Source organism: Balaenoptera ricei, chromosome 5 (assembly GCF_028023285.1).
Source record: "Balaenoptera ricei isolate mBalRic1 chromosome 5, mBalRic1.hap2, whole genome shotgun sequence".
NCBI lineage: Eukaryota > Metazoa > Chordata > Mammalia > Artiodactyla > Balaenopteridae > Balaenoptera > Balaenoptera ricei.
The window spans coordinates 143412903-143432040 of NC_082643.1; the positions used below are offsets into that span (position 1 = coordinate 143412903).

General features: G+C 50.3%; 1 protein-coding gene across 3 annotated transcripts in view; it reads right to left on the minus strand.

Moving 5' to 3' along the window:
* Positions 1-19138, minus strand: part of PIGG (phosphatidylinositol glycan anchor biosynthesis class G) — a 41093-nt gene that overhangs the window by 6716 nt on the left and 15239 nt on the right. For all 3 annotated transcript variants that reach the window (XM_059923815.1, XM_059923814.1, XM_059923816.1), the window contains exons 6-11: positions 15847-16059; positions 11808-12025; positions 11362-11643; positions 9667-10124; positions 7164-7355; positions 1861-2170 (exon numbers count right to left, since the gene is read on the minus strand). In XM_059923815.1, coding sequence (XP_059779798.1) covers positions 1861-2170; positions 7164-7355; positions 9667-10124; positions 11362-11643; positions 11808-12025; positions 15847-16059 — 1673 coding nt within the window. The remainder of the gene's footprint in view (positions 1-1860; positions 2171-7163; positions 7356-9666; positions 10125-11361; positions 11644-11807; positions 12026-15846; positions 16060-19138) is intronic.

The following is a 19138-nucleotide window of genomic DNA, read 5'->3' on the forward strand; positions in this document are numbered from 1 at the left end:
GGCCAGCACGGTCTGCTGCGCCACCAGGACGCACCTGCAGCTTGTAGACTGTGTGGGCGCTGCCGGGAGGGCTCCCACGCAGGGCTGTGGGGCCGTGCGCCCCCGGGCAGGGGTGTCCTGCGTTCACCAGACAAGCCCACTGTTGAGCTGGGCCCTGGGGAGCCTGGAGAAGGGAGAGGGACGAGGCGATCTTCCGATGTGACAGCGTTCCCATTCCCCACCAAGCCACTTGTGCTCAGAGACAGAGTGACCATCGTTAACTGACCTCCGGACAGGAGGCAACCACCAGGAACAGGCCTGCAAGTGACGTCCAGATGAAGAGAGGAAACAGACTGACATGGGCCATCTGGACATCTCTTGAAATGTGCAGTGAAACCTACAGTCCTTCCGAGGCCACACATGAGCTACGCCAACCGGCCGGCAGACAGCTCTGACGCAGGCGCGCTCGGAACAGGCACTCAGGCCGCTCTCCTCCCTCCTCCCTTGGGGCCCACGTTCACGCTGGTCCCTTCGCCGTCTTCCCACTCCCGGCTGGTACTCTGCAATTCTGGAAACACAAGCTCTGCATTTCCCCACATCCATGACGCCTGTGACCTTCTGAATTTCTTCTGACAGGTACGAAACAGCTGTGCCCTTGGTGGTAAAACACCATGAGGCACACAAGGAACAGAATCTGCGGTCCGGCGTTCGGTTGTCAGAGAGGGCGCCGTCCTGCGACGGGGGGCTCAGACTCCAGGGAGGTGCGGTCCACTCCCTGGGTCCGCACGGACCCCAGCTGTGACGTCACTGTGGGGTCCTGGTGACAACGGTAGGCACTGAAAGTGGGGGTCCTTGGGGCGAGGCTACAGCTGGAGTGAAAGGGAGATGGAAGGAAAGTGGGGGTGGAGGATTGGGGAGGCACAGACAGGGTGAGGGTCAGGTCACATCCCTCCAGGACTTACAGATTTCTAGTACTTTACCCCTACCCACTTCTGGGCTTCAGGGAACAAAAGGAAAAGCCATGCAACTGTAGTGAGGCTGGAAGCAGCAGGAAACCAGGAGAGGAGGAGGAGGAGACGAGGAAGAGGCCCCAGGCCAAGCTGTCGGGACACAGGGAACCAGGCAAGCTCCAGGGTCTAGACAGAGGAGAAGGGAGGAAATACAGATCCTCACTGTACAGATGGGGAAACACACTTAGACGTTCAGTAGGTTTGCAAAGTTCCTTGGCCGGGGAGTGCGGAGCGAGACGGGGACTCCGGCGATTGCGCTCCACCCTCAGGGGTGACACATGCGGTCCAGGTCAAGGGCGGGGCCACCTGACCCAGGGCAGCGATGCAGGAAGGCTGGGGTGGAACTCGGTCCCTCCAAGGCCAGGAGCTGGATGCTCTATTCACCTGTCCAGGTGCTTCCCAAGTACACAGCTGCACACTGAGGTCTACCCTGGAGGCGGCTGGACTTGCCTTTACGGGCCCTTCAACACTGGAGAGAAGACGTGACAACCACGGGGCCCAAGAGATTAATAAGCAAGTGGGGAGCCCCAGTAACGCCCAGTGCTGACCGCCAGGGGAGCAGGTGACAGCAGTCACCATCCACATCCGATAAAGCCACGGGAACGCGACGCGCTTCCCTAACCGCCCGCTGAAAGCAGATCCAGCGCAGCTACTACACACTGCCACCAAGGATGTCTGTCTTCAATAACTACATGTACTTTATGTTGTATGTGCCATTTAAGCATAATTCACCACGCCATACTGACAGTTCTTTCACTAAACATACATTATAACTTCCTAGCTTATGGTAAAATTTTCTCAAAGAAAAACTAAAAGATAAACGACATAAAAAGTTCATAGTCTTCTACCCACGATAATGATGAAAACCTACCTGAAAATAGAAGAATGCTTGACCGAACCAGTAATGCATCACGGTGACCTCAGCTGCGTCGTGCCTCAGGGGCCTCCAGACGAAGTGAGTCATGACGGTCTGGATGACGAGGCTCAGCGCTAAGACGGGAAGATTGTGAGGCCTGAGGAGCAGCGCCGCCAGGAGAACTAATCCACTGTATATTTCCCAGAGGCCCACGGTCTTGACTGTGAAGTCATCAGCAGTGATTTGAGATTTAAGCAAGTCTTTGGTGCCCGTGAACAGAATGCCAAGGACAAAGACATAAACAAAACGAGCTTCGGTAATGCCCCTAAAGAAAGCAAAACAAGTCAGATTCATTAGCACCAGCTAGAAAAATTCAAACACACGTTTTCCCATGAAAACCACGTGTCTACTGAGCTGACAATACAAGCTTTAGGACCCACCCGCCGGGGGAGCTCTGTGGAACCGAGGGCGTCTGCCTCTGCACATCAGGCCCCCAGGACCCCCTGCCCAGAGGCCGGCAGGCCTGTCCTCTCTGCGCTCACTTCTCTGATGGAGCTGCCTTACAGGAAATCTTGCTCATGTGGCCCAAGGATCACCTGGGTGTAGGACCAGAGCCATTACTTGTAGCCAAAAGAACTGTCCACCTACTTTGCATAGTTAGTTTGAAAAACCACTGCAGTAGGATAAGGTCCAGCTCTGTCAGGAAATTCCGTAAGTTCATAAATGCTAAGACACAACCGAGCATGTTCACGACCAAGCAGTTTAAGTACGTGCTTGCATGTGTATACAGACACACACATACAGTGGTGCAGTCCAGACTGCGGGTCTGGAGGAAGGTGGCGCCAGGTTAGTCTGGGCACTGCCACAGATGAGCTCTGCTGTTGGGGCAAGTTAATTACGACTTCTGATGCTCAGCTTCTTATTCGTAAAATGAAGAGAAATGGTACCTCCACCTCACAAGGCTGTCCTGACAATTAAACAAGAGAGCGCACGTAAAGCGTGTGGCGCACAGTAAGTATTAAATACTGCTGTGGGTTAAGTATTTTAGTAGTCATCACCTGTAAAGGATACAATTTACGGCACTATATATTCCTAAAACGTATTTTAGATCCATTTCATAAATCAAACATTTAATAAATACTAGAAAAGCTGATTATTTAAAGTGACGCTAAGTAAATAAAATTTTAAATGAAATGTTCACCGTAAGAATGTATCTGGGGACTTCCCTGGTGGCGCAGTGGTTAAGAATCTGCCTGCTAATGCAGGGGACACGGGTTCAAGCCCTGGTCCGGGAAGATCCCACATGCCACGGAGTCACTAAGCCCGTGCGCCGCAACTACTGAGCCTGTGCTCTAGAGCCCGCCAGCCACAACTACCTGAAGCCCGCGCCTAGAGCCCATGCTCCACAGCAAGAGAAGCCACCGCAATGAGAAGCCCGCGCACTGCAACAAAGAGCGGTTCCCTGCTCGCCTCAACTAGAGAAAGCTGCACACAGCAATGAAGACCCAATGCAGCCAAAAATAAATAAATAAAGTAAATAAATTAAAAAAAAAAAAAAGAATGTATCTGTGTTGAAAACTGAATTTTCCTATATCAGATTTTCTTAGGAAAAGGTTTATGCATTTTTTAAAAATAAATTTATTTATCTTATTTATTATTTATTTTTGGCTGTGTTGGGTCTTCGTTGCTGCATGCGGGGCTTCCTCTAGTTGCAGTGATCGGGGGCTACTCTTCGTTGCAGTGTGTGGGCTTCTCATTGCGGTGGCTTCTCTTGTTGCAGAGCACAGCTCTAGGCACGCAGGCTTTAGTAGTTGTGGCACGCAGGCTCAGTAGTTGTGGCTTGTGGGCTCTAGAGCGCAGGCTCAGTAGTTGTGGTGTACCGGCTTAGTTGCTCGGCGGCATGTGGGATCTTCCCGGACCAGGGCTCAAACCCGTGTCCCCTGCATTGGCAGGTGGTTTCTCAACCACTGCACCACCAGGGAAGCCCAGTTTCTGCGTTTTTTAAAAATGCTTTTTTTTTAGGATGATCAGTTTAAGTTAAACAGTGGAGCACTATCTACTGGCAACATGGAGACACCAGAGACTGATATGAGGCCCGCCACGGGGCCACACGCTGGTGGAGGAGCTGGGGTCAGATGCAACCACAGCCAAGGTGTGTGCTAAGCTGAGTGCTGATGACGGACCCACAGGGTCAAAGAGGGAGAAATGAGCAAAGGTCCAAGTAATCAGAGAAGTTCCAAAGAAGAAAGGGGCTGGGTTCTGTATCAAGGAGGACACCAGGGCAGACTGACTGTGAAGAGGAGGGAGAGCACCACCGGATGCCTTTAATGGATCCACCTCTTGCTCTAACCAGTCAGCTGTGCCTGCACATCCAGAACCATTGAAAATTGGCTTTCTGCTCCAGCCAAGTCTGGGCTTCAGAGTGGAGAAGAAAGTCAAGAGTTAAATGTAGAGGATTCTAGAATACCGATGGACAGCAGCACCTGCGGGGATTGAAAGGAGAGAAGCAGCTTTCAGGGAGACCTAGAATTAGGGCAGCTTTAGAATTGGGGCAGATCTAGAACCAAGAGGGGTCTAGAATCAGGACAGATGGGGGTGGAGGATGGAAGCATTCTACGGGACGGATGTGAACCAAGCAGTGCCGGTTAATGAAAGGGTGCACTGGCCTACAGTTTGGGCACCAACAAGGTACATGCTGTTGTATCCATGAAAGGTAAGGAAGTCATCGAAGTCTTGAAGTGAGTGATGCTGAAATCAGGTGCATCCGAGAGGAAAGAGGAATTTATTCATGTATTGCACTTTGAGATTTAAACAAACACCCCTGGATTGGACGCCCTCACATGTGACATCCAGCCTTGACATCTGCCCAGAGTCTCAGACTTTGAAGTGAACAGTCTTCAAGATGTCTCCCCACCATGCCCTCCCCACCTGACCTCCCTGCCTCAGGTGAAGGCCTGCCACTCTGCCGTCACCTCGGCCAGGCCCTTGGCATCACCTTGACGTCCCACACCAGTTGACAGGTCTTGTTTCCAGGTGTGGCCCTTGTGCCCCTCAGCCACCCAGACAACCAGGCCATAGCCCTCAGAATTCACCTTGACACCCTTTTAGAGAGGATAACACTTGCTTTTCTTTCTCTGATTAGGAAAGCAATACCAAACATCTAGAGAAGACTTAATACCTATCCTTCTCAAACTATTCCAAAAAACTACAGAGGAAGGAATGCTTCCAAACTCATACTATGAGGCCAGCATCACCCTGATACCAAAACCAGACAGAGATATTGCACACAAAAAAATTATAGGCCAATATCACTGATGAACACAGATTAACAAATCCTCAACAAAATATTAGCAAACCGAATTCAACAAAACATTAAATGGATCATACACCATGATGAAGTAGGATTTATCCCAAGGATGCAAAGATGGTTCAATATTCACAAATCAATCAAAGTGATACACAACATTAACAAATTGAAGAATAAAAACCATATGATCATCTCAATAGATGTAGAAAAAGCAGTTCACAAAATTCAACATCCATTTATGATAAAAAAAAAAACTCTCTAGAAAGTGGGTATAGAGGGAATATACCTCAACATAATAAAGGCCACATACGATAAGCCCACAGCTAACATCATACTCAGTGGTGAAAAGATCTAGATCAAGAACAAGACAAGGATGCCCACTGTCGCCACTTTTATTCAATATAGTATTGGAAGTCCTAGCCACAGCAATCAGATAAGAGAAAGAAATAAAAGACATCCAAATTGGAAAGGAAGAAATAAAACTGTCACTGTTTGCAGATGCCATGATACTATACATAGAAAATCCTAAAGACAATACCAAAAAACTACTAGAGCTCATCAATGAATTCAGTAAAGTTGCAGGGTACAAAATTAATAAACAGAAATCCGTTGCATTTCTATATAACAACAAAGTATCATAAAGAGAAATTAAGAAAACAATCCCACTGACAACTGCATCAAAAGAATAAAATACCTAGAAATAAATCTAACTAAGGAGGTAAAAGACCTGTATTTGGGAAACTATAAGACACTGATGAAAGAAACTGAAGACAACACAAACTGACGTAAAGATATACCATATTCTTGGATTGGAATAATTAATATTGTTAAAATGACCATACGACTCAAAGCAATCTACAGATTCAATGTAATCCCTATGAAAATACCAATGGTGTTTTTCACAGAACTAGAACAAAGAATTCTAAAATTTGTAGGGAAACACAAAAGACCCCAAATAGCCAAAACAATCTTGAGAAAGAAGAACAAAGATGGAGGTATCACATGCCCTAACTGTAAACTATACTACACAGCTACAGTAATCAAAACAGTATGGTAATGCACAAACACACACACATAGATCAATGGAACAGAATAGAGAGCCCAGATGATCCTACACTTATATGGGCAATTAATCTACAACAAAGGAGGCAACAACATACAATGGGGGAAAGACAGCCTCTTCAATAAGTGGTGTTGGGAAAACTACATAGCTACGTTTAAAAGAATCAAACTGGACAACTCTCTTACATCATGCACAAAAATAAATTCAAAATGGATTAAAGACTTAAACGTAAGACCTGAAACCATAACTCCGAGGCTTATCCACTACTGTTGGCCAACTACCTTGTTTTTCACTCTGTGCAACTGTAAAGTAATGCTTCAGAGAGCATGCCCGTATCCCAGTCTCTCGCCTCACCTCTGGTTGTATTTTTGAGATAAATCCTGTAAGAGGACACCCAAGTCAGAGGGTTGGACAAAGTCAAGGTTCTTAACACGTTTTACGAACAGCCCTCCAGAACAGGCTCTGCCCACCCCAACCCACATCACCATTAAAAACAAAAAAGCTGCCACTTTGACACACAAAAAGTGGTATTGACGATTCAATCACCATGAGCCCCCGCTCCAGGAGCTCACGTAAGTTATGGGAAAGTTTGGTTTTCTGGCATGCTTCGCCCCCCCAACTGCTAGGAAGCATCCGCTCGTTATTATCCTCATTACTAGTTACTTCTTGATGGAGCAAAACTGAATCCTTTAAATTCTTTATTTTTAAAGAATCCCTTACTGAAAAAAAATAAATCTTAGTGACCTTACTTCCAGGTTATTTGTCTCTCTCCTATCAAAAAAAGAGGCTAACAGAATTGGTTCACTGAGGCGTTGTCAGTAACTGTTGACAAAATCACAATTCACAAAGACCAAACTCCAATGTTCTCAAGATTGCATGGCATTTTTTAGTATATAAAACATTAGAACAGATCTAAAAACAAATGCTCGTGTCTGCCAGTACACTTACTTTGAAATGTCTTTGTTGTTTTGCTGCCATGGGAACAGCAGATTTCCAACGGCCACCCTGTAGCAATAGATGCCCAGCAGGCCAAACGCCATGGCCACTTTTGATGCCAGGGAGCACCTCTTCTGAACCAACACAAAAATCATGATGAGGGAAACTGTGGCCAGAACAGAGAGTTCAGCCTTATGATCAGAGCTGAAATGAAATGTAAAATGCCAAAAATTACTACCAAGGATAACTAGTGATATTATGGATCTACACCAAGTGGCTTTCTAAGAACTGTACTAAAAAGAGCTCATTTTCCTGAAAAGCAAAAAAGAAAATTTTTGGTTTTTTAAATTCAAACAGAGGTTCTTAAAGTGGAACAAATAAAGGGCCGTTAACCCAATCTCTCATTGCTCATTCACAACTGGCACCTACCATCAGCTCTGCACTGGCCAGGGCAGTGATATATTTAACACTATCCCCTGGCTCCCCCGGTGCCCCCTTTCTGGGGCAGCCTCATTTTCCCCAACCACAGGTGAAGAGGTTGTGTGCAAACTCCATATTTACCAGTGTGCGCCCGCCCACGGGAGACGCACACATCCTGGCACCATCCTCTTCCATTCACTCGTCAGTGCAGACAGACTCACTCAGGAGTGTCTGCCCCCTCCGAGGTGGGGAGACTTAGTGAAGAGGCTGGGCACATAGCGGTCACAGGCCCTCTCTCTGCCTGGCCCTTGCCCACCACTCCCTGCTACCTCGCTGAGCTGTGCCCTGGGGAGGCAGGGCTCTTTCCTGTTCTATTCACTGCAGCTCATGCTCATAAAGCCCAAATATTCAATAGCTGTTAAGCCAAGGTATATATATGCCACACGGAAAAACTAACTTGGAAAGATGCAGAGGAAAGGAGGCCAGTGCCAGGGCATGGGTCCCGGGGATGGCAGATGGTGATGGGGGCCACACTGGGGCCTCTGTTGTTGCTCTGTAAGCTGCATGTTCCATGCAGATCCTGGATTGTTAATTGTCACAAATGGAAAATGGAGCATAGAGATGGCGACTTTGGGCGTCTCTCGAAGGCTCTGCCCTGGAGGAGGAATCACCGAAACTGCAGCCTCTTTACAAACTGACAGGGAAAATCGTGCTGCAGGAGGGGAGCACCCTTGATGGAAAGGGGTGGGGGTCCAGTGTGCTGGAGGAGGGTCTAGACCCAGGAGCGGGCACAGCTGCACCCTGGAGAGTGGGCCAGGGGTGGTGGGGGCATCCCTGCACGCATGTTAGTGCATCTGTGGGTGGAAATCAGCAAATCCTCCTGCAGTGCTGCAACTTCCCAGGAAAATAAGAAGTGAGGTCGTTGTGCTGCCCTAGCATGCTCTCATCCTCATGTGCTCTGGCTCTGCCTGGTGCTGCCTCAGCTCCCCTCTGCCTTCACACCCCAAGCGTGGACAGGGCAGCGCCCTCTCTTCAGGGTTGCTGTGAAAATGAAACGAGTGGACACACAGCAGGAACCTGAAAAACGCTACCTGTGATTACTATGGTTGCCGAACGTTTGCTAGTATCGTTAACACTTGGGAGAAATTTATCATGAGGATTATTTGGCCAGAGGAATAAACAATCTTACGGCCTCTGATGTATAATTCCAGGTATCTTCCAAAAGGACTGTGCCAGTGTGTGGTCCCAGGACCCTCCGGTGCTCGTCAAGCCTGGGTTTTTGACGCCTCCCTCATCAGGTATAAAACCGCACATTGTTATCTAACTGAAGTTCCCGAATCACGAGCAGAAGCGAGCACTTCCTGTTCTTTCCTTTGGCACTTCCTCCTTTAGGAACGTGTCTACGACCTTCCTGAGTCCTGCTTCCTGCTGACAATTCTTACAGAAGCTCTTCCCAGCGATCCGACAGTGACCCTTGTCACTCTCGGAAATACTTTTTCATTTCACTGTTCCCGTACTTTAGTTTTCTAAACCTTCACTGACAGAGAGTAAAACTTATGATATAGCCAAATGCTGGTCTTTTCTGTCCTAGTTTCTTCTCTGTACTTCAATCCTCTGTATCTGCTATACTTTCTACTACATTTCCCGGCCACTCGTGAGAGGCCTCAGAGGGGGCTGAAGACTCACCTACAGGCTCCAACCAACGCAGCTGCCCTTCCTGGGCGCGGGGAGAGAGGAAGGAGGACAGAGAAGGGCGGAAGCACAGAAGGCAAAGCCACTCTCCCAAGGGCTCCTGGACACATGCCCTGCCAGCCTGTCACCCCAGCCTCGCACCATCGGGGACAGGGCAGCGAGTGACAAACTATATCCTGCTGCAGTGATCATTTTAAAATTCACAGGTTCTCAAACATGAACACTTACAGTGATTCAGCAATAAAAAACCAAACTACCAAGCTAGCCTCAAATAAAGTCACCTCTCAATGTCAAATCATGGGTTAGTTTTCTATTTCTTCAGATCTCAAATACCCTTTCTATCCTGAATATGAAAAACAGGCCTATGGAGGGTCTGGCCCGAGGCCACGGCTTATGCTCTCACCTGGTGAGCCAGTGCCCCAGGTCAGGCCGGTGGGCCCACTGCACACCCGTCTGGTTCAGTGACCGAAGCAGCCGGCAGCAGCTCAGAATCACCCATGGGCTCGCCAGCACCATCCACTTTTCAGGGCCTCTGAGCGCTTCCAGGGGAGAGGGGTGCTTGGACGCTCTGTCGAGCTCCCACACGTCAGGGCCAGTGCTCTTGCCCTGTGGGGCCGCTGCGACCCCGTCAAACTCCTCTCCCGCGTGCGGGCAACGCTGAGGCGCACAGTCGTCTCCCACAAAGCAGTTTCTGTAGATTTCGTGGCACAGAGCTAGACACAGCGTGTTGACGAGGAAGTACCATGTCTGGTGCTCCTCTTCGATGAAGCTGCTTGCGCCCAGACTCAACACGTGGCCCACGGTCCCCGACAAGATGAGAAGATCTAACTCCGACCACCTTGAGTTGGACGGAGGTGGATTCTGTAAAAAGGAAAGTGGATTTTGTAAGGGAAAAATCTGCACAGTGCGTCTTCTCGCTGCGGAGCGTCCAGCTTTTGATTACGGAACACAGCCCGCTGCTCCTCACGCCCGGCACCCACCCCTCCCCGTCCCCCCGAGCACCGCCAGGAGGACGTGGAAGCAGCAGGGCGGTCCTCCCCGGGACTGCAGGTTCTAAGCTGAGTGACAAGGAGACTGGAGACGTCTGGACCCAAACCGTCTCGGCGGTGCCAGAGCCTGGAGCGCTCGCCCACCAGCCCCAGGCCTGGCCCTCCTTGCACCCTGTCCTCGCCTCTGAGCCCCTGCCTGCTACTCGAAACCAAAGAGCCCCAAGGGTATATTCCACCAAACCAGACATCTAAGTTCTCCAAGAACTTTCCAGAAATCCAGAGAGTTTCCATTACAACGGTTGGCATCACAGTACTAGCCCTTAAATACACTAATTTAAAGCATTTAAAGTAAAATGAGGACTCAATGGCCGTCATTCAATACTACTCGATATTTGTTCTATTAACTGTGTGCAGCTAGCACATGATAGAGCTTGATACTGTGAGACTGGTCAGGCCCTCGAGAATGAGACTGCTCTGGGGAAGCCCATGCTCCAGCGGGGAGACATGTGTGTGGTAAACGACAACACACAGGTGGTGGTGGGGGGGGTGTCTGTGGCCCTGGGACGAGGAGCTGCACTGGGGGCCTGGAGTCACTGCACTGGGTCCCTCGGGCTCTGGGCACTGTGGACCAACTGGGACTGCCCACCTCTCTCTCGCCACCCTGCCACCACAAGCGGCTGATGAATGAAGGTGTCAGAGGCCAAAGGCTGCAAGAATTCTAAAGGGAAACATCAGTCTAGAACAGGAAACTGCATTTCATGAGGCAGGATGAGGACGGGGTCTGAGTCTCCTCCTGACCCCACGTCAGCCAGCTGCCTGTCCTTCTGTGCCAGCCGCTCTGGACAGTCCCCTGGTTACGGTCCCAGGGACCCTGTCTTTCCAACTGAGAAGGAAGGCACGAGACCTGATAGCACAGGTCTGAGCATGTCAAGTCGGGATGCTCAGGGACCCGGGAGACCAGCCACTGTGAGCACGTCCTGTCGGCTCCTATGAAGGGTGGGCGCTTTCCTCAGCTCCCATCAGCACCACGCCTGGTACACACCAGGGGTTTAACCCATGTCTCATCAGCTGGAGTGACAAGAACAGCCTATCTGGAAAGCCAGCCTTACCTTACTCAGACGGCTTCCAGCGGCAAACATCCCGGTGAGAGCAGATACGACTGCGCAGAGCAGTGTGGAGATCAGCACCATCACCCCGCCTGCCGCGAGCCACGGGAGGCTGCACAGATAGCACGAGCTGTCAGAGGAGGTGCACACGACGACGTGGAGCGCGGCGAGAGCCAGGAGCAGCAGGTAGAAGAGCAGAGAGGACACGGGCGACAGCAGAGGGACGTCCAGCTCAGCCTTGCCACTCAGCGCTTGCGGGACGCAGAGCAGGAGCAGGGCGACCACCTGGAACAGGAAACAGCGGTGGTGCCCGCGACTTTGACAGACAGGGGACTCCGCCTTCTCTTTTGTAAAACACTGATACCCTACATCCTTTAAACCCCCAAATCCTGGCTGAGCTATCTGCTCAGTTTAACAGCTGAGCTGCAACACTGCACAGGCACCCGTACCTCCAGGACCAGGACGGTCCCCGCCGCCATGGAGTAGACGTCATACTGGGCTGCTTGTCTGCTCAGGGACAGGCTCAGGGTCCTCAGCGCGTCCAAGTACTGCCTGCGAACCTTGCTTCCCAGGTTGAAAAGGACTTCTGAGTTATTTTCCTCCAAGTACAGTCTGATCCAGTTCCCGTGCAACCTTTCTGACACTTTAAACTGCTCAAATCCAGGCTCTGACAAGAAGAAAAGGCAACACACACCTATCACCGACATGCACGCACATGTGTAATCTCAGAGTCCTCAGTTATTCATGGCACATGGTAGAGCCTGACACCTAACCAAGATGAACTCCGGGGGTGGGGGTGGCCGCCAACACCCTCAGTAAAACCCCAAGAGCGGATGAAGCCAGCCCGTCCTCTGCCGTCCTTCCTGCCCGCCAGCCCTCGGTGCACACCACGGACAGCAGCGTCTGCCCGCCGCTCGGCCCCTCCTTCTCTGCCTCCCGCTTGCCTCCTCCTCCCCCTTCTCTCTCTCCACTCTTCTTCCTCAAGGTGCAATATTAAAACACCCCAGAAACGCACTGCATGAGAAGGCCCTCAGTTCTACAACATCTTTCCGACCCTCACGCTCTGTGTGAGGACGGGGCAGGCAGTGGCCTGACGCCTGCTCCGCCGCGGCCCCTTCCCCAAGGCAGGCTGGCCCCTCCTGCCTTTCACCGTCAGCGCCCCTCTTTCACCTGCTTCCCTGCTTCACCCGTCCTCTCTGGGAAGGGATGGCAGTCTCCCAGCCCTCCTACCACAACGCTATGTCTCCCATGCACCACACCGGCTGAATGATCCACGGCCGACATAAAGCCAGGGCTGCGTGATGGCTCGTGGATGGAGCCCAGCCCCGGCTGCAGCTGGCTCCCCACTAGGGACGACAGTGGCGTGCTGCCCAAGGCCAGGGAGCTTGCCTTCCTTCCTGTCAGGGCTGGACCAGACTCACCTGTAACTCGACTGGTCGGCAGAGCAAGAACTTCTTTTCCGAGACTCCCTGGTACTTAACATGCTCTTTCAACTTCAAGCAGAGCTGTTCCAAGGTAGTCTGGGCCATGCCTTTCAGGGGCCTTGGCCCAGCCCACCAGCAGTGCACCCACCCCGCCTTCCCTGATCATAGCGTGGCATCCTCACTGCACAACCCCTGAGCGTGGGCCCCGATGCCTGCAGCCCCACCATTGCTGCTGGAGCCAGCTGACCTGTACCAAGTGCTGGTGGCAGGCACGACCCTAAGCCCCTCACTCAGGTCCTCTCCCCGTGACCTATGGGACCTGAAAGGTTAAATGCCCATTTCAGAGAGGAGGCAACTCAGACACCAGCTCATGGGCGGGCAGGTGAGAGCTGGGGTCTAAGTCTGGATCCAAGCTGGTACTCGTACTTGCTACATTCCACCACCCCAAAGTCAAAGACATGGGGGCACCTGTGTCTGCACCCCACCGCCTAGAGTCCCAGAGACATGGGGGGCACCTGTGCATGCGTCCAAACAAAAATGGGCTGAACACTGACTACGTGCTAGATGCATCAGGGTAGGTCCTGCCAATGCGGGTCTGTGATCCAGCAGGGTTGTCACGCATGCGTGAAACTACAAATAGTGAAAAATACTATGGAGGGAAAGTAGACAGAATAGTGAGAGACCCCTGGTAACGGAAAGGGAACTGACTTAAGAATGGGGTTGAGCGTGGGGGACAAGGGAGGTCTGACAGTGAAGCTAAAATGTAAAGGATGCCCAGGAACTAACCAGTAGAACAGGTAGAACAGCATCCAATGAGCAGGAAGAGCACACGCAAAGATCCAAAGGTGATAACAGCCCCCGCTACGACCAAAAAATGGTCAGACGAGCGAGTTGCATCAGACTGGGGTGGATATCATGGCAGGCCTTGACATCTATTTCCCTGTCAGACATGTACCCAGCTTTGCTTCAGGAAACACTGTCACTGATGGTGCAGACGACGGGCATCCTGGATGGGGCTGTGAGGCCCTGGGGGTGCTTTCTCGTTCCGGGGACTGGCCTCTGTTCATTTCACAGGCTCATTACGGCCACAGCCACTGCAGCGCTCAATCCTCCCTACCCTGCTATCTCTGAAATAAGCAAACGACCCCACCGTTTTTTGGGTTTCGTTTTTATTAGTTGTTGGTATAGGAGAAAGGACACACGCTGCCAACAACAAATTTGCAAAAGCTACCAAACTCATAAGTTATCTGCCTCTGGTCTGCACTGAAACGTGCACGGTGGTTGGGCCTCACCTTTGACAGAGGTGCTGCCCGGGCTGTCTCATGGTCTAAGAGCTGGTGCTCCCCATGCCCTCCTGCCATTCAGGACACCTGGTTCCCAACCACTCCCTGCTGGCAGGGTGTGTCCTCCACAACCAACTCAAGGTCAGTTTACATGTCACCACAAACTCACAGGCATTCACTCCACTGGGCAGTACCCCACCACTTCAAGTAGGAAAACCTGCCAACATCCCATCAAATGTTGCCTCAAACTGGGAGGTGACCTCCTCTGCATTTCCCAACAAGCCCCAGCCCCAGCGTCAAACATTAGCCTTGACGTCCCTGGATGGGTCAGAGTAAACTGATTGAAAGTATGGTCCTGGGGAGCTGTCCTACCAAGATATAAACACCCTCCAGTTTCTCGCAGCTTAAAACTAAGGACACACCCCGCTTGGGCCCCATCCACCTCAGATGCCAGCCCGTTGCCCTGTCCCTGGTCCTCACCTGCACCCACGCCAGCCAGGCTGTCTCCATGTGAACTGCTCTGTCAGCAAAGTTGCTGAGACCTCACCTGCCATATGAGCGGACAGTTCTCAGTTCCTCATTTTATTTTTGGCCACGCCGCATGGCTTGCGGGATCTTAGCTCCCGGACCAGGGATCGAACCCGCGCCCCTTGCAGTGGAGGTGTGGAGTCTTAACCACTGGACCACCAGGGAAGTCCCCTCAATTCCTCATTTTATTTTACCTTGAACCCCATTCAACACATCTGCTCACTCTCTCCTTCTTGAAATTCTTTCTTTACTTGGCTTCGTGGACACCGATCCTGTCCCGGCCCCCCAGCATACACACAAGCACCTGCCTTGCGAGCCCGCTCTTCCCACAGCCTTCCCCACCTCAGTGATGGTCACTGCATCCTTTCACTGTTCAGCTGCAAACCCCAAGTTGTTCCTTATGTCGCTGGATTGCTTCACCTCACATCCAGTGCATCAGCCAATCCTGCTTGCACTACCTTCAAAACAGATCCAGAACCAACCATTTGTCCCGGATCCCACTGCCTGGGCCCTCGCTCCCTCCCCTTGCACTGAAGTAGCACACCAGCCTCCTGGCTCTGCGGCAGCACAACACAGAGCCCTCCACACGGGCGCCTCTGAAAATGCAAGTGGAAGGTTTCAGCTCTGCACAACACCCCGCAGGAGCTCCCCATTTACTCAGAATGGAAGTGAGAACCCCTTCAATGTCCAAAAGGCCCTCACCCCTCAGACCTCATCTCCTTCTGCCTTCCGCCAGTTCCAGCCATTCGGGCCCCCGGTCACTCCTCGACTGTGCAGGCACATCCCCACCACAAGACTCTGCGTCTGCCACAAGGCTCCCTCCCAGGCCAACCTGCCCCAGTGGCCCTCGCCCACCTGCATCCCCACCCTTCCCCGGTTGAGCCTTTTCCTAAGGCGCCCATCACTATCTGACATCTGCTGTTGCTCTTCTCTCTCTCCCGCTCTGGATGATGAGCTCCACGAGGGCAGAGCTCTCCTCCTGCTGTGTCTCCAGTGCTTTCAACAGCCCCTGGCCAAACAGGAGCTTAGTGAAAAAAATTCAGCACTTGCTGAATAAATAAATTTATGAAAGATTTTGACTTACATGGTTGCATCTGTGGGTGTTGCTAATGGTGACAGTCAGGGTTCTAATAAAAAGGAACACACAGTCAAAGACTGCTGTAGTGCACACCACGGGAACGTCAGGAAGACATCAGGTGCAATGGAAACACACACACAGCATGACAGATGTCAGCAGCTACTAACTGGCTTACCTTTTCTATACGATGGAACATTCTCCTGCAACAACTTGCTAAGCTGTACTGTATTTAAATGTAAAAATCTCAGTTGTTCCCTCATTGGTTTTCCTTCTACAACCGGGAATATGAGACTGCCGACGCTGCCCCTTGGAATCGGCAGACCAAGCCCTATTGATAGTGTTGCAGCCAAATCAGTCTGTTGGATATACTTTGGATGCCTGACGTCACCTAGAAGAAAGAATACAGTTTAAGTGACAGGCTCTAGGACACGTGTGATGGTAGCACTCTTGAATTTGACCTTCTACAAGTAATGCAAGTCAAACCACGCATCTCTTCAAACCGTCCTGTGTAGATTCAGACAGAAACCACCTCGTTGTTTTTCACGTCAGTAAAAACACTGAACACTCATTCTTCACGGAGCCTGGTGCCTCCCTAAAAAGCAGCACACAATACACGGGAGAGGCACTAACGCAGGAAACTCAACACCGCGCGAGTTTCAGAGCATGGGGTGGATGCCGAGAGATGCTCTCTTTGGTGAGGTCAGCGGGCACCCTGCTGAACGAGGGTGAGGGTGGATCTCTGGTGGCCCTGCCCCGCCGCAGTCAGGCAGTCCACGCGGCCCCACAGGGAAGCTGACGCAGACTTCTCCACGCATCCTGAGCAGCAGCAGGTGCCTCTACCGGGGAGAGCAGAACAAGGCTGGGTCCAGCTGGGCCAAGTTCCATAACCAACTCTGAGAAGCGAGACACCGCCTTCCGACAAGTCCAAGGCCCAGCAGTGGCTGGCCAGCCTCCGAATTCCTGCCAGGAGAACGGGTGTGACGTCAGGACACTGGGCTCAGGCCCCTGCTGTGCCACCATCCAGTGGGAGGCTTTGGACAAGAAACTCAGAATTTTGTCATCTGTAAAGAGAGCATCTGGCCCACAGACCTCAGAAGCTACAATGCAGGTCTTGGGGGCTGAGGGGTCACCAGGAGGGTCTACCCGGGAGAGGCAGTGCTGGTGCAAGTCTCTTAGATACTCTAGTGTGAGTTTATAAAGGTTTTACTATGATTGTGGCAATTTATGGTTGTATACAATTGTTCCTTTTAATTTGATGAAATGTATTAATCTTTTCTTGACCCACCGTTTACTGATGGCTTCTGGGCTCACTTAGAAGAACATTTCCACCCAACATTATTATCTGTTTTCTTCTAGAATTTTCTTACATTAGGTGCTTTGATCTGAAACAAAACAAAACCCAAAACAAAAACCCCACCTTAAAGTGCTTTTGCTCTGATATTAGTGATGGTGCTGGTCTTGTGCTGAGACTACTGAGGGTCTCACAGGATACTCTGTCAGATCCGAGGGTACTGACAACCAGGATTCTAAGCTCGGGAGGGAGACGGTACAGGTGAAAGATCTCAGGAGGTAATTTTACAGCAGTGAAGTGAAGTGCAAGTTATCAGTACGAACTCAAGATCAATTTTATTTTAAAAAGATTTCCTCACTTTGTCCAGAAATGAGTAAGCCAGTATGCAAGAGCACTGCTAGCTGTGAGACGGTGGTCCTCAAAGACCCCTTTCCACTGAAAGGAACCAGGGCATCTTGGAAAGCAGCTGATTCCAGGTCCAGGGAAGGGCTTGTGCACAAGCAGCTGGGACACCTTCTCAGACTAGACAGCAACAGAGCCCTCAGAGATACTAAGGCCTCTGGGACCATAAGGTCAGAAGGACTCAGGAGGTCATCTGAAGATGCTCCCAGTTCCCAAAGATGGGACAAACTGAATAGTAAATAATATTAAATAGTATCTATAGTGAATTGAAACAAATAAAATAAGCTTAAATCCATGAGTTCAAAATGTCCCCAAAATAAAAATAAAAACTAATTGGTCATAGTTGAAGCATGCTAGTGAACTCATAATGAACTAATTCACTGATTTGAAACTGGGAATTAATTGGGAAGAATAAGCCACCATTTACCTCCTCTCTCTTATATAAACGGTAATGCTGGGTAACCAAAAAGTAGATGGGGGAAGATTCTCTTTACTGAATTATTTTGGCTAATTAATGAAAAAAAAAAGAAAAAGGACTCACAGAATTAAAACATCACTATTTGTAACCTCTAGCGAATTAGTGGCCCTAGGTGGTCATCAGTGGCTACTGACATCACCACATAGCAGACAAGTCGGACACTCTGTGCTTCCTGCTAGCAAGAGTCTGGTCCAAACCAACCAAACCAACAGGATCTGAATCTGCTCATGACTCCAGGTCAGGTGGGATTTACTGGATGAGCAAAGGACATGTTAGCAGACAATGCAGAGAGAGACTCCACAGGACAACTAACCAGGTTCTTCAACAGATAATCACAATAAAAGAGGATGGGGGTGGAGACCTATAAATTAAAAGAGACTTAGAGACATATCAACAAGAACTGACGTTACTTTAAAAAGAACGTGGGGAATTCAAGCCTAAGGATGCTCTTGAAAACTATGAAGGTTTTGGAGGTAAGTGACTAAGAGGAAGCTGGCAGCTTCATGAGAGCAACAGGCTAGACTGCAGGCCAGCTGGAAGTTTACCAGAGAGGGTCAGGGAGAAAAGACAGCTAAGATGGGCTCCCCTGGCATCAGAACAAACTCAAAGACTGGCCTCGAAATGACTTCTGCAAAGTGGCCCCAATAGGATGAGACCAGACTGCAGAGCACATTGATTATAAATTGTCAAAAATGAGACAGCAATCAGCCTGCAATGAGGGGAGCCAACAGCTGGGTGGGTGTGGCAGCAAGAGAGGCAACAGCTTAGAGCCGCCACAGAAAGTGACCGTCACAGAGCTCTGCTGGCTCCCAGGGCACGGTGCCCTCACAGAAACGATAGCAGACTTTACACGTGGGGGGTCAAGGCTTCCCTGGAGCAGTCCAGTCAAGGCACTCAACAAATCAACACGCAAACAATGACAACAGGCCCTTGGAGGGGAGGGGAGCAGTAGTTAGAGTTATTGCAATATAGTATTTAGTGTTCAGTTTTCATCAAAAAATCAAAGCAATTATGCCAAGAAACAGGAAAGTACGATTCAAAGAGGAAACAAAGCAGGCAACAGAACCTTCCTGGGAAGGGCCCAGATGTCAGAGTTAATAGACAAAGTCTTCCAAGCAGTCATCGTAAATTTGTTCAAAGAACTAAGGGAAACTATGCATAAAGAAGTAAAGGAAGGTATGATGACAGTGTGCCATCCAATAGAGATTATCAATAAAGGGACAGGAATTATAAAAAAGAACCAGATGGAAACTCCGAAGTTGAGAAATATAATAACTAAAATGAAATATTCACTGT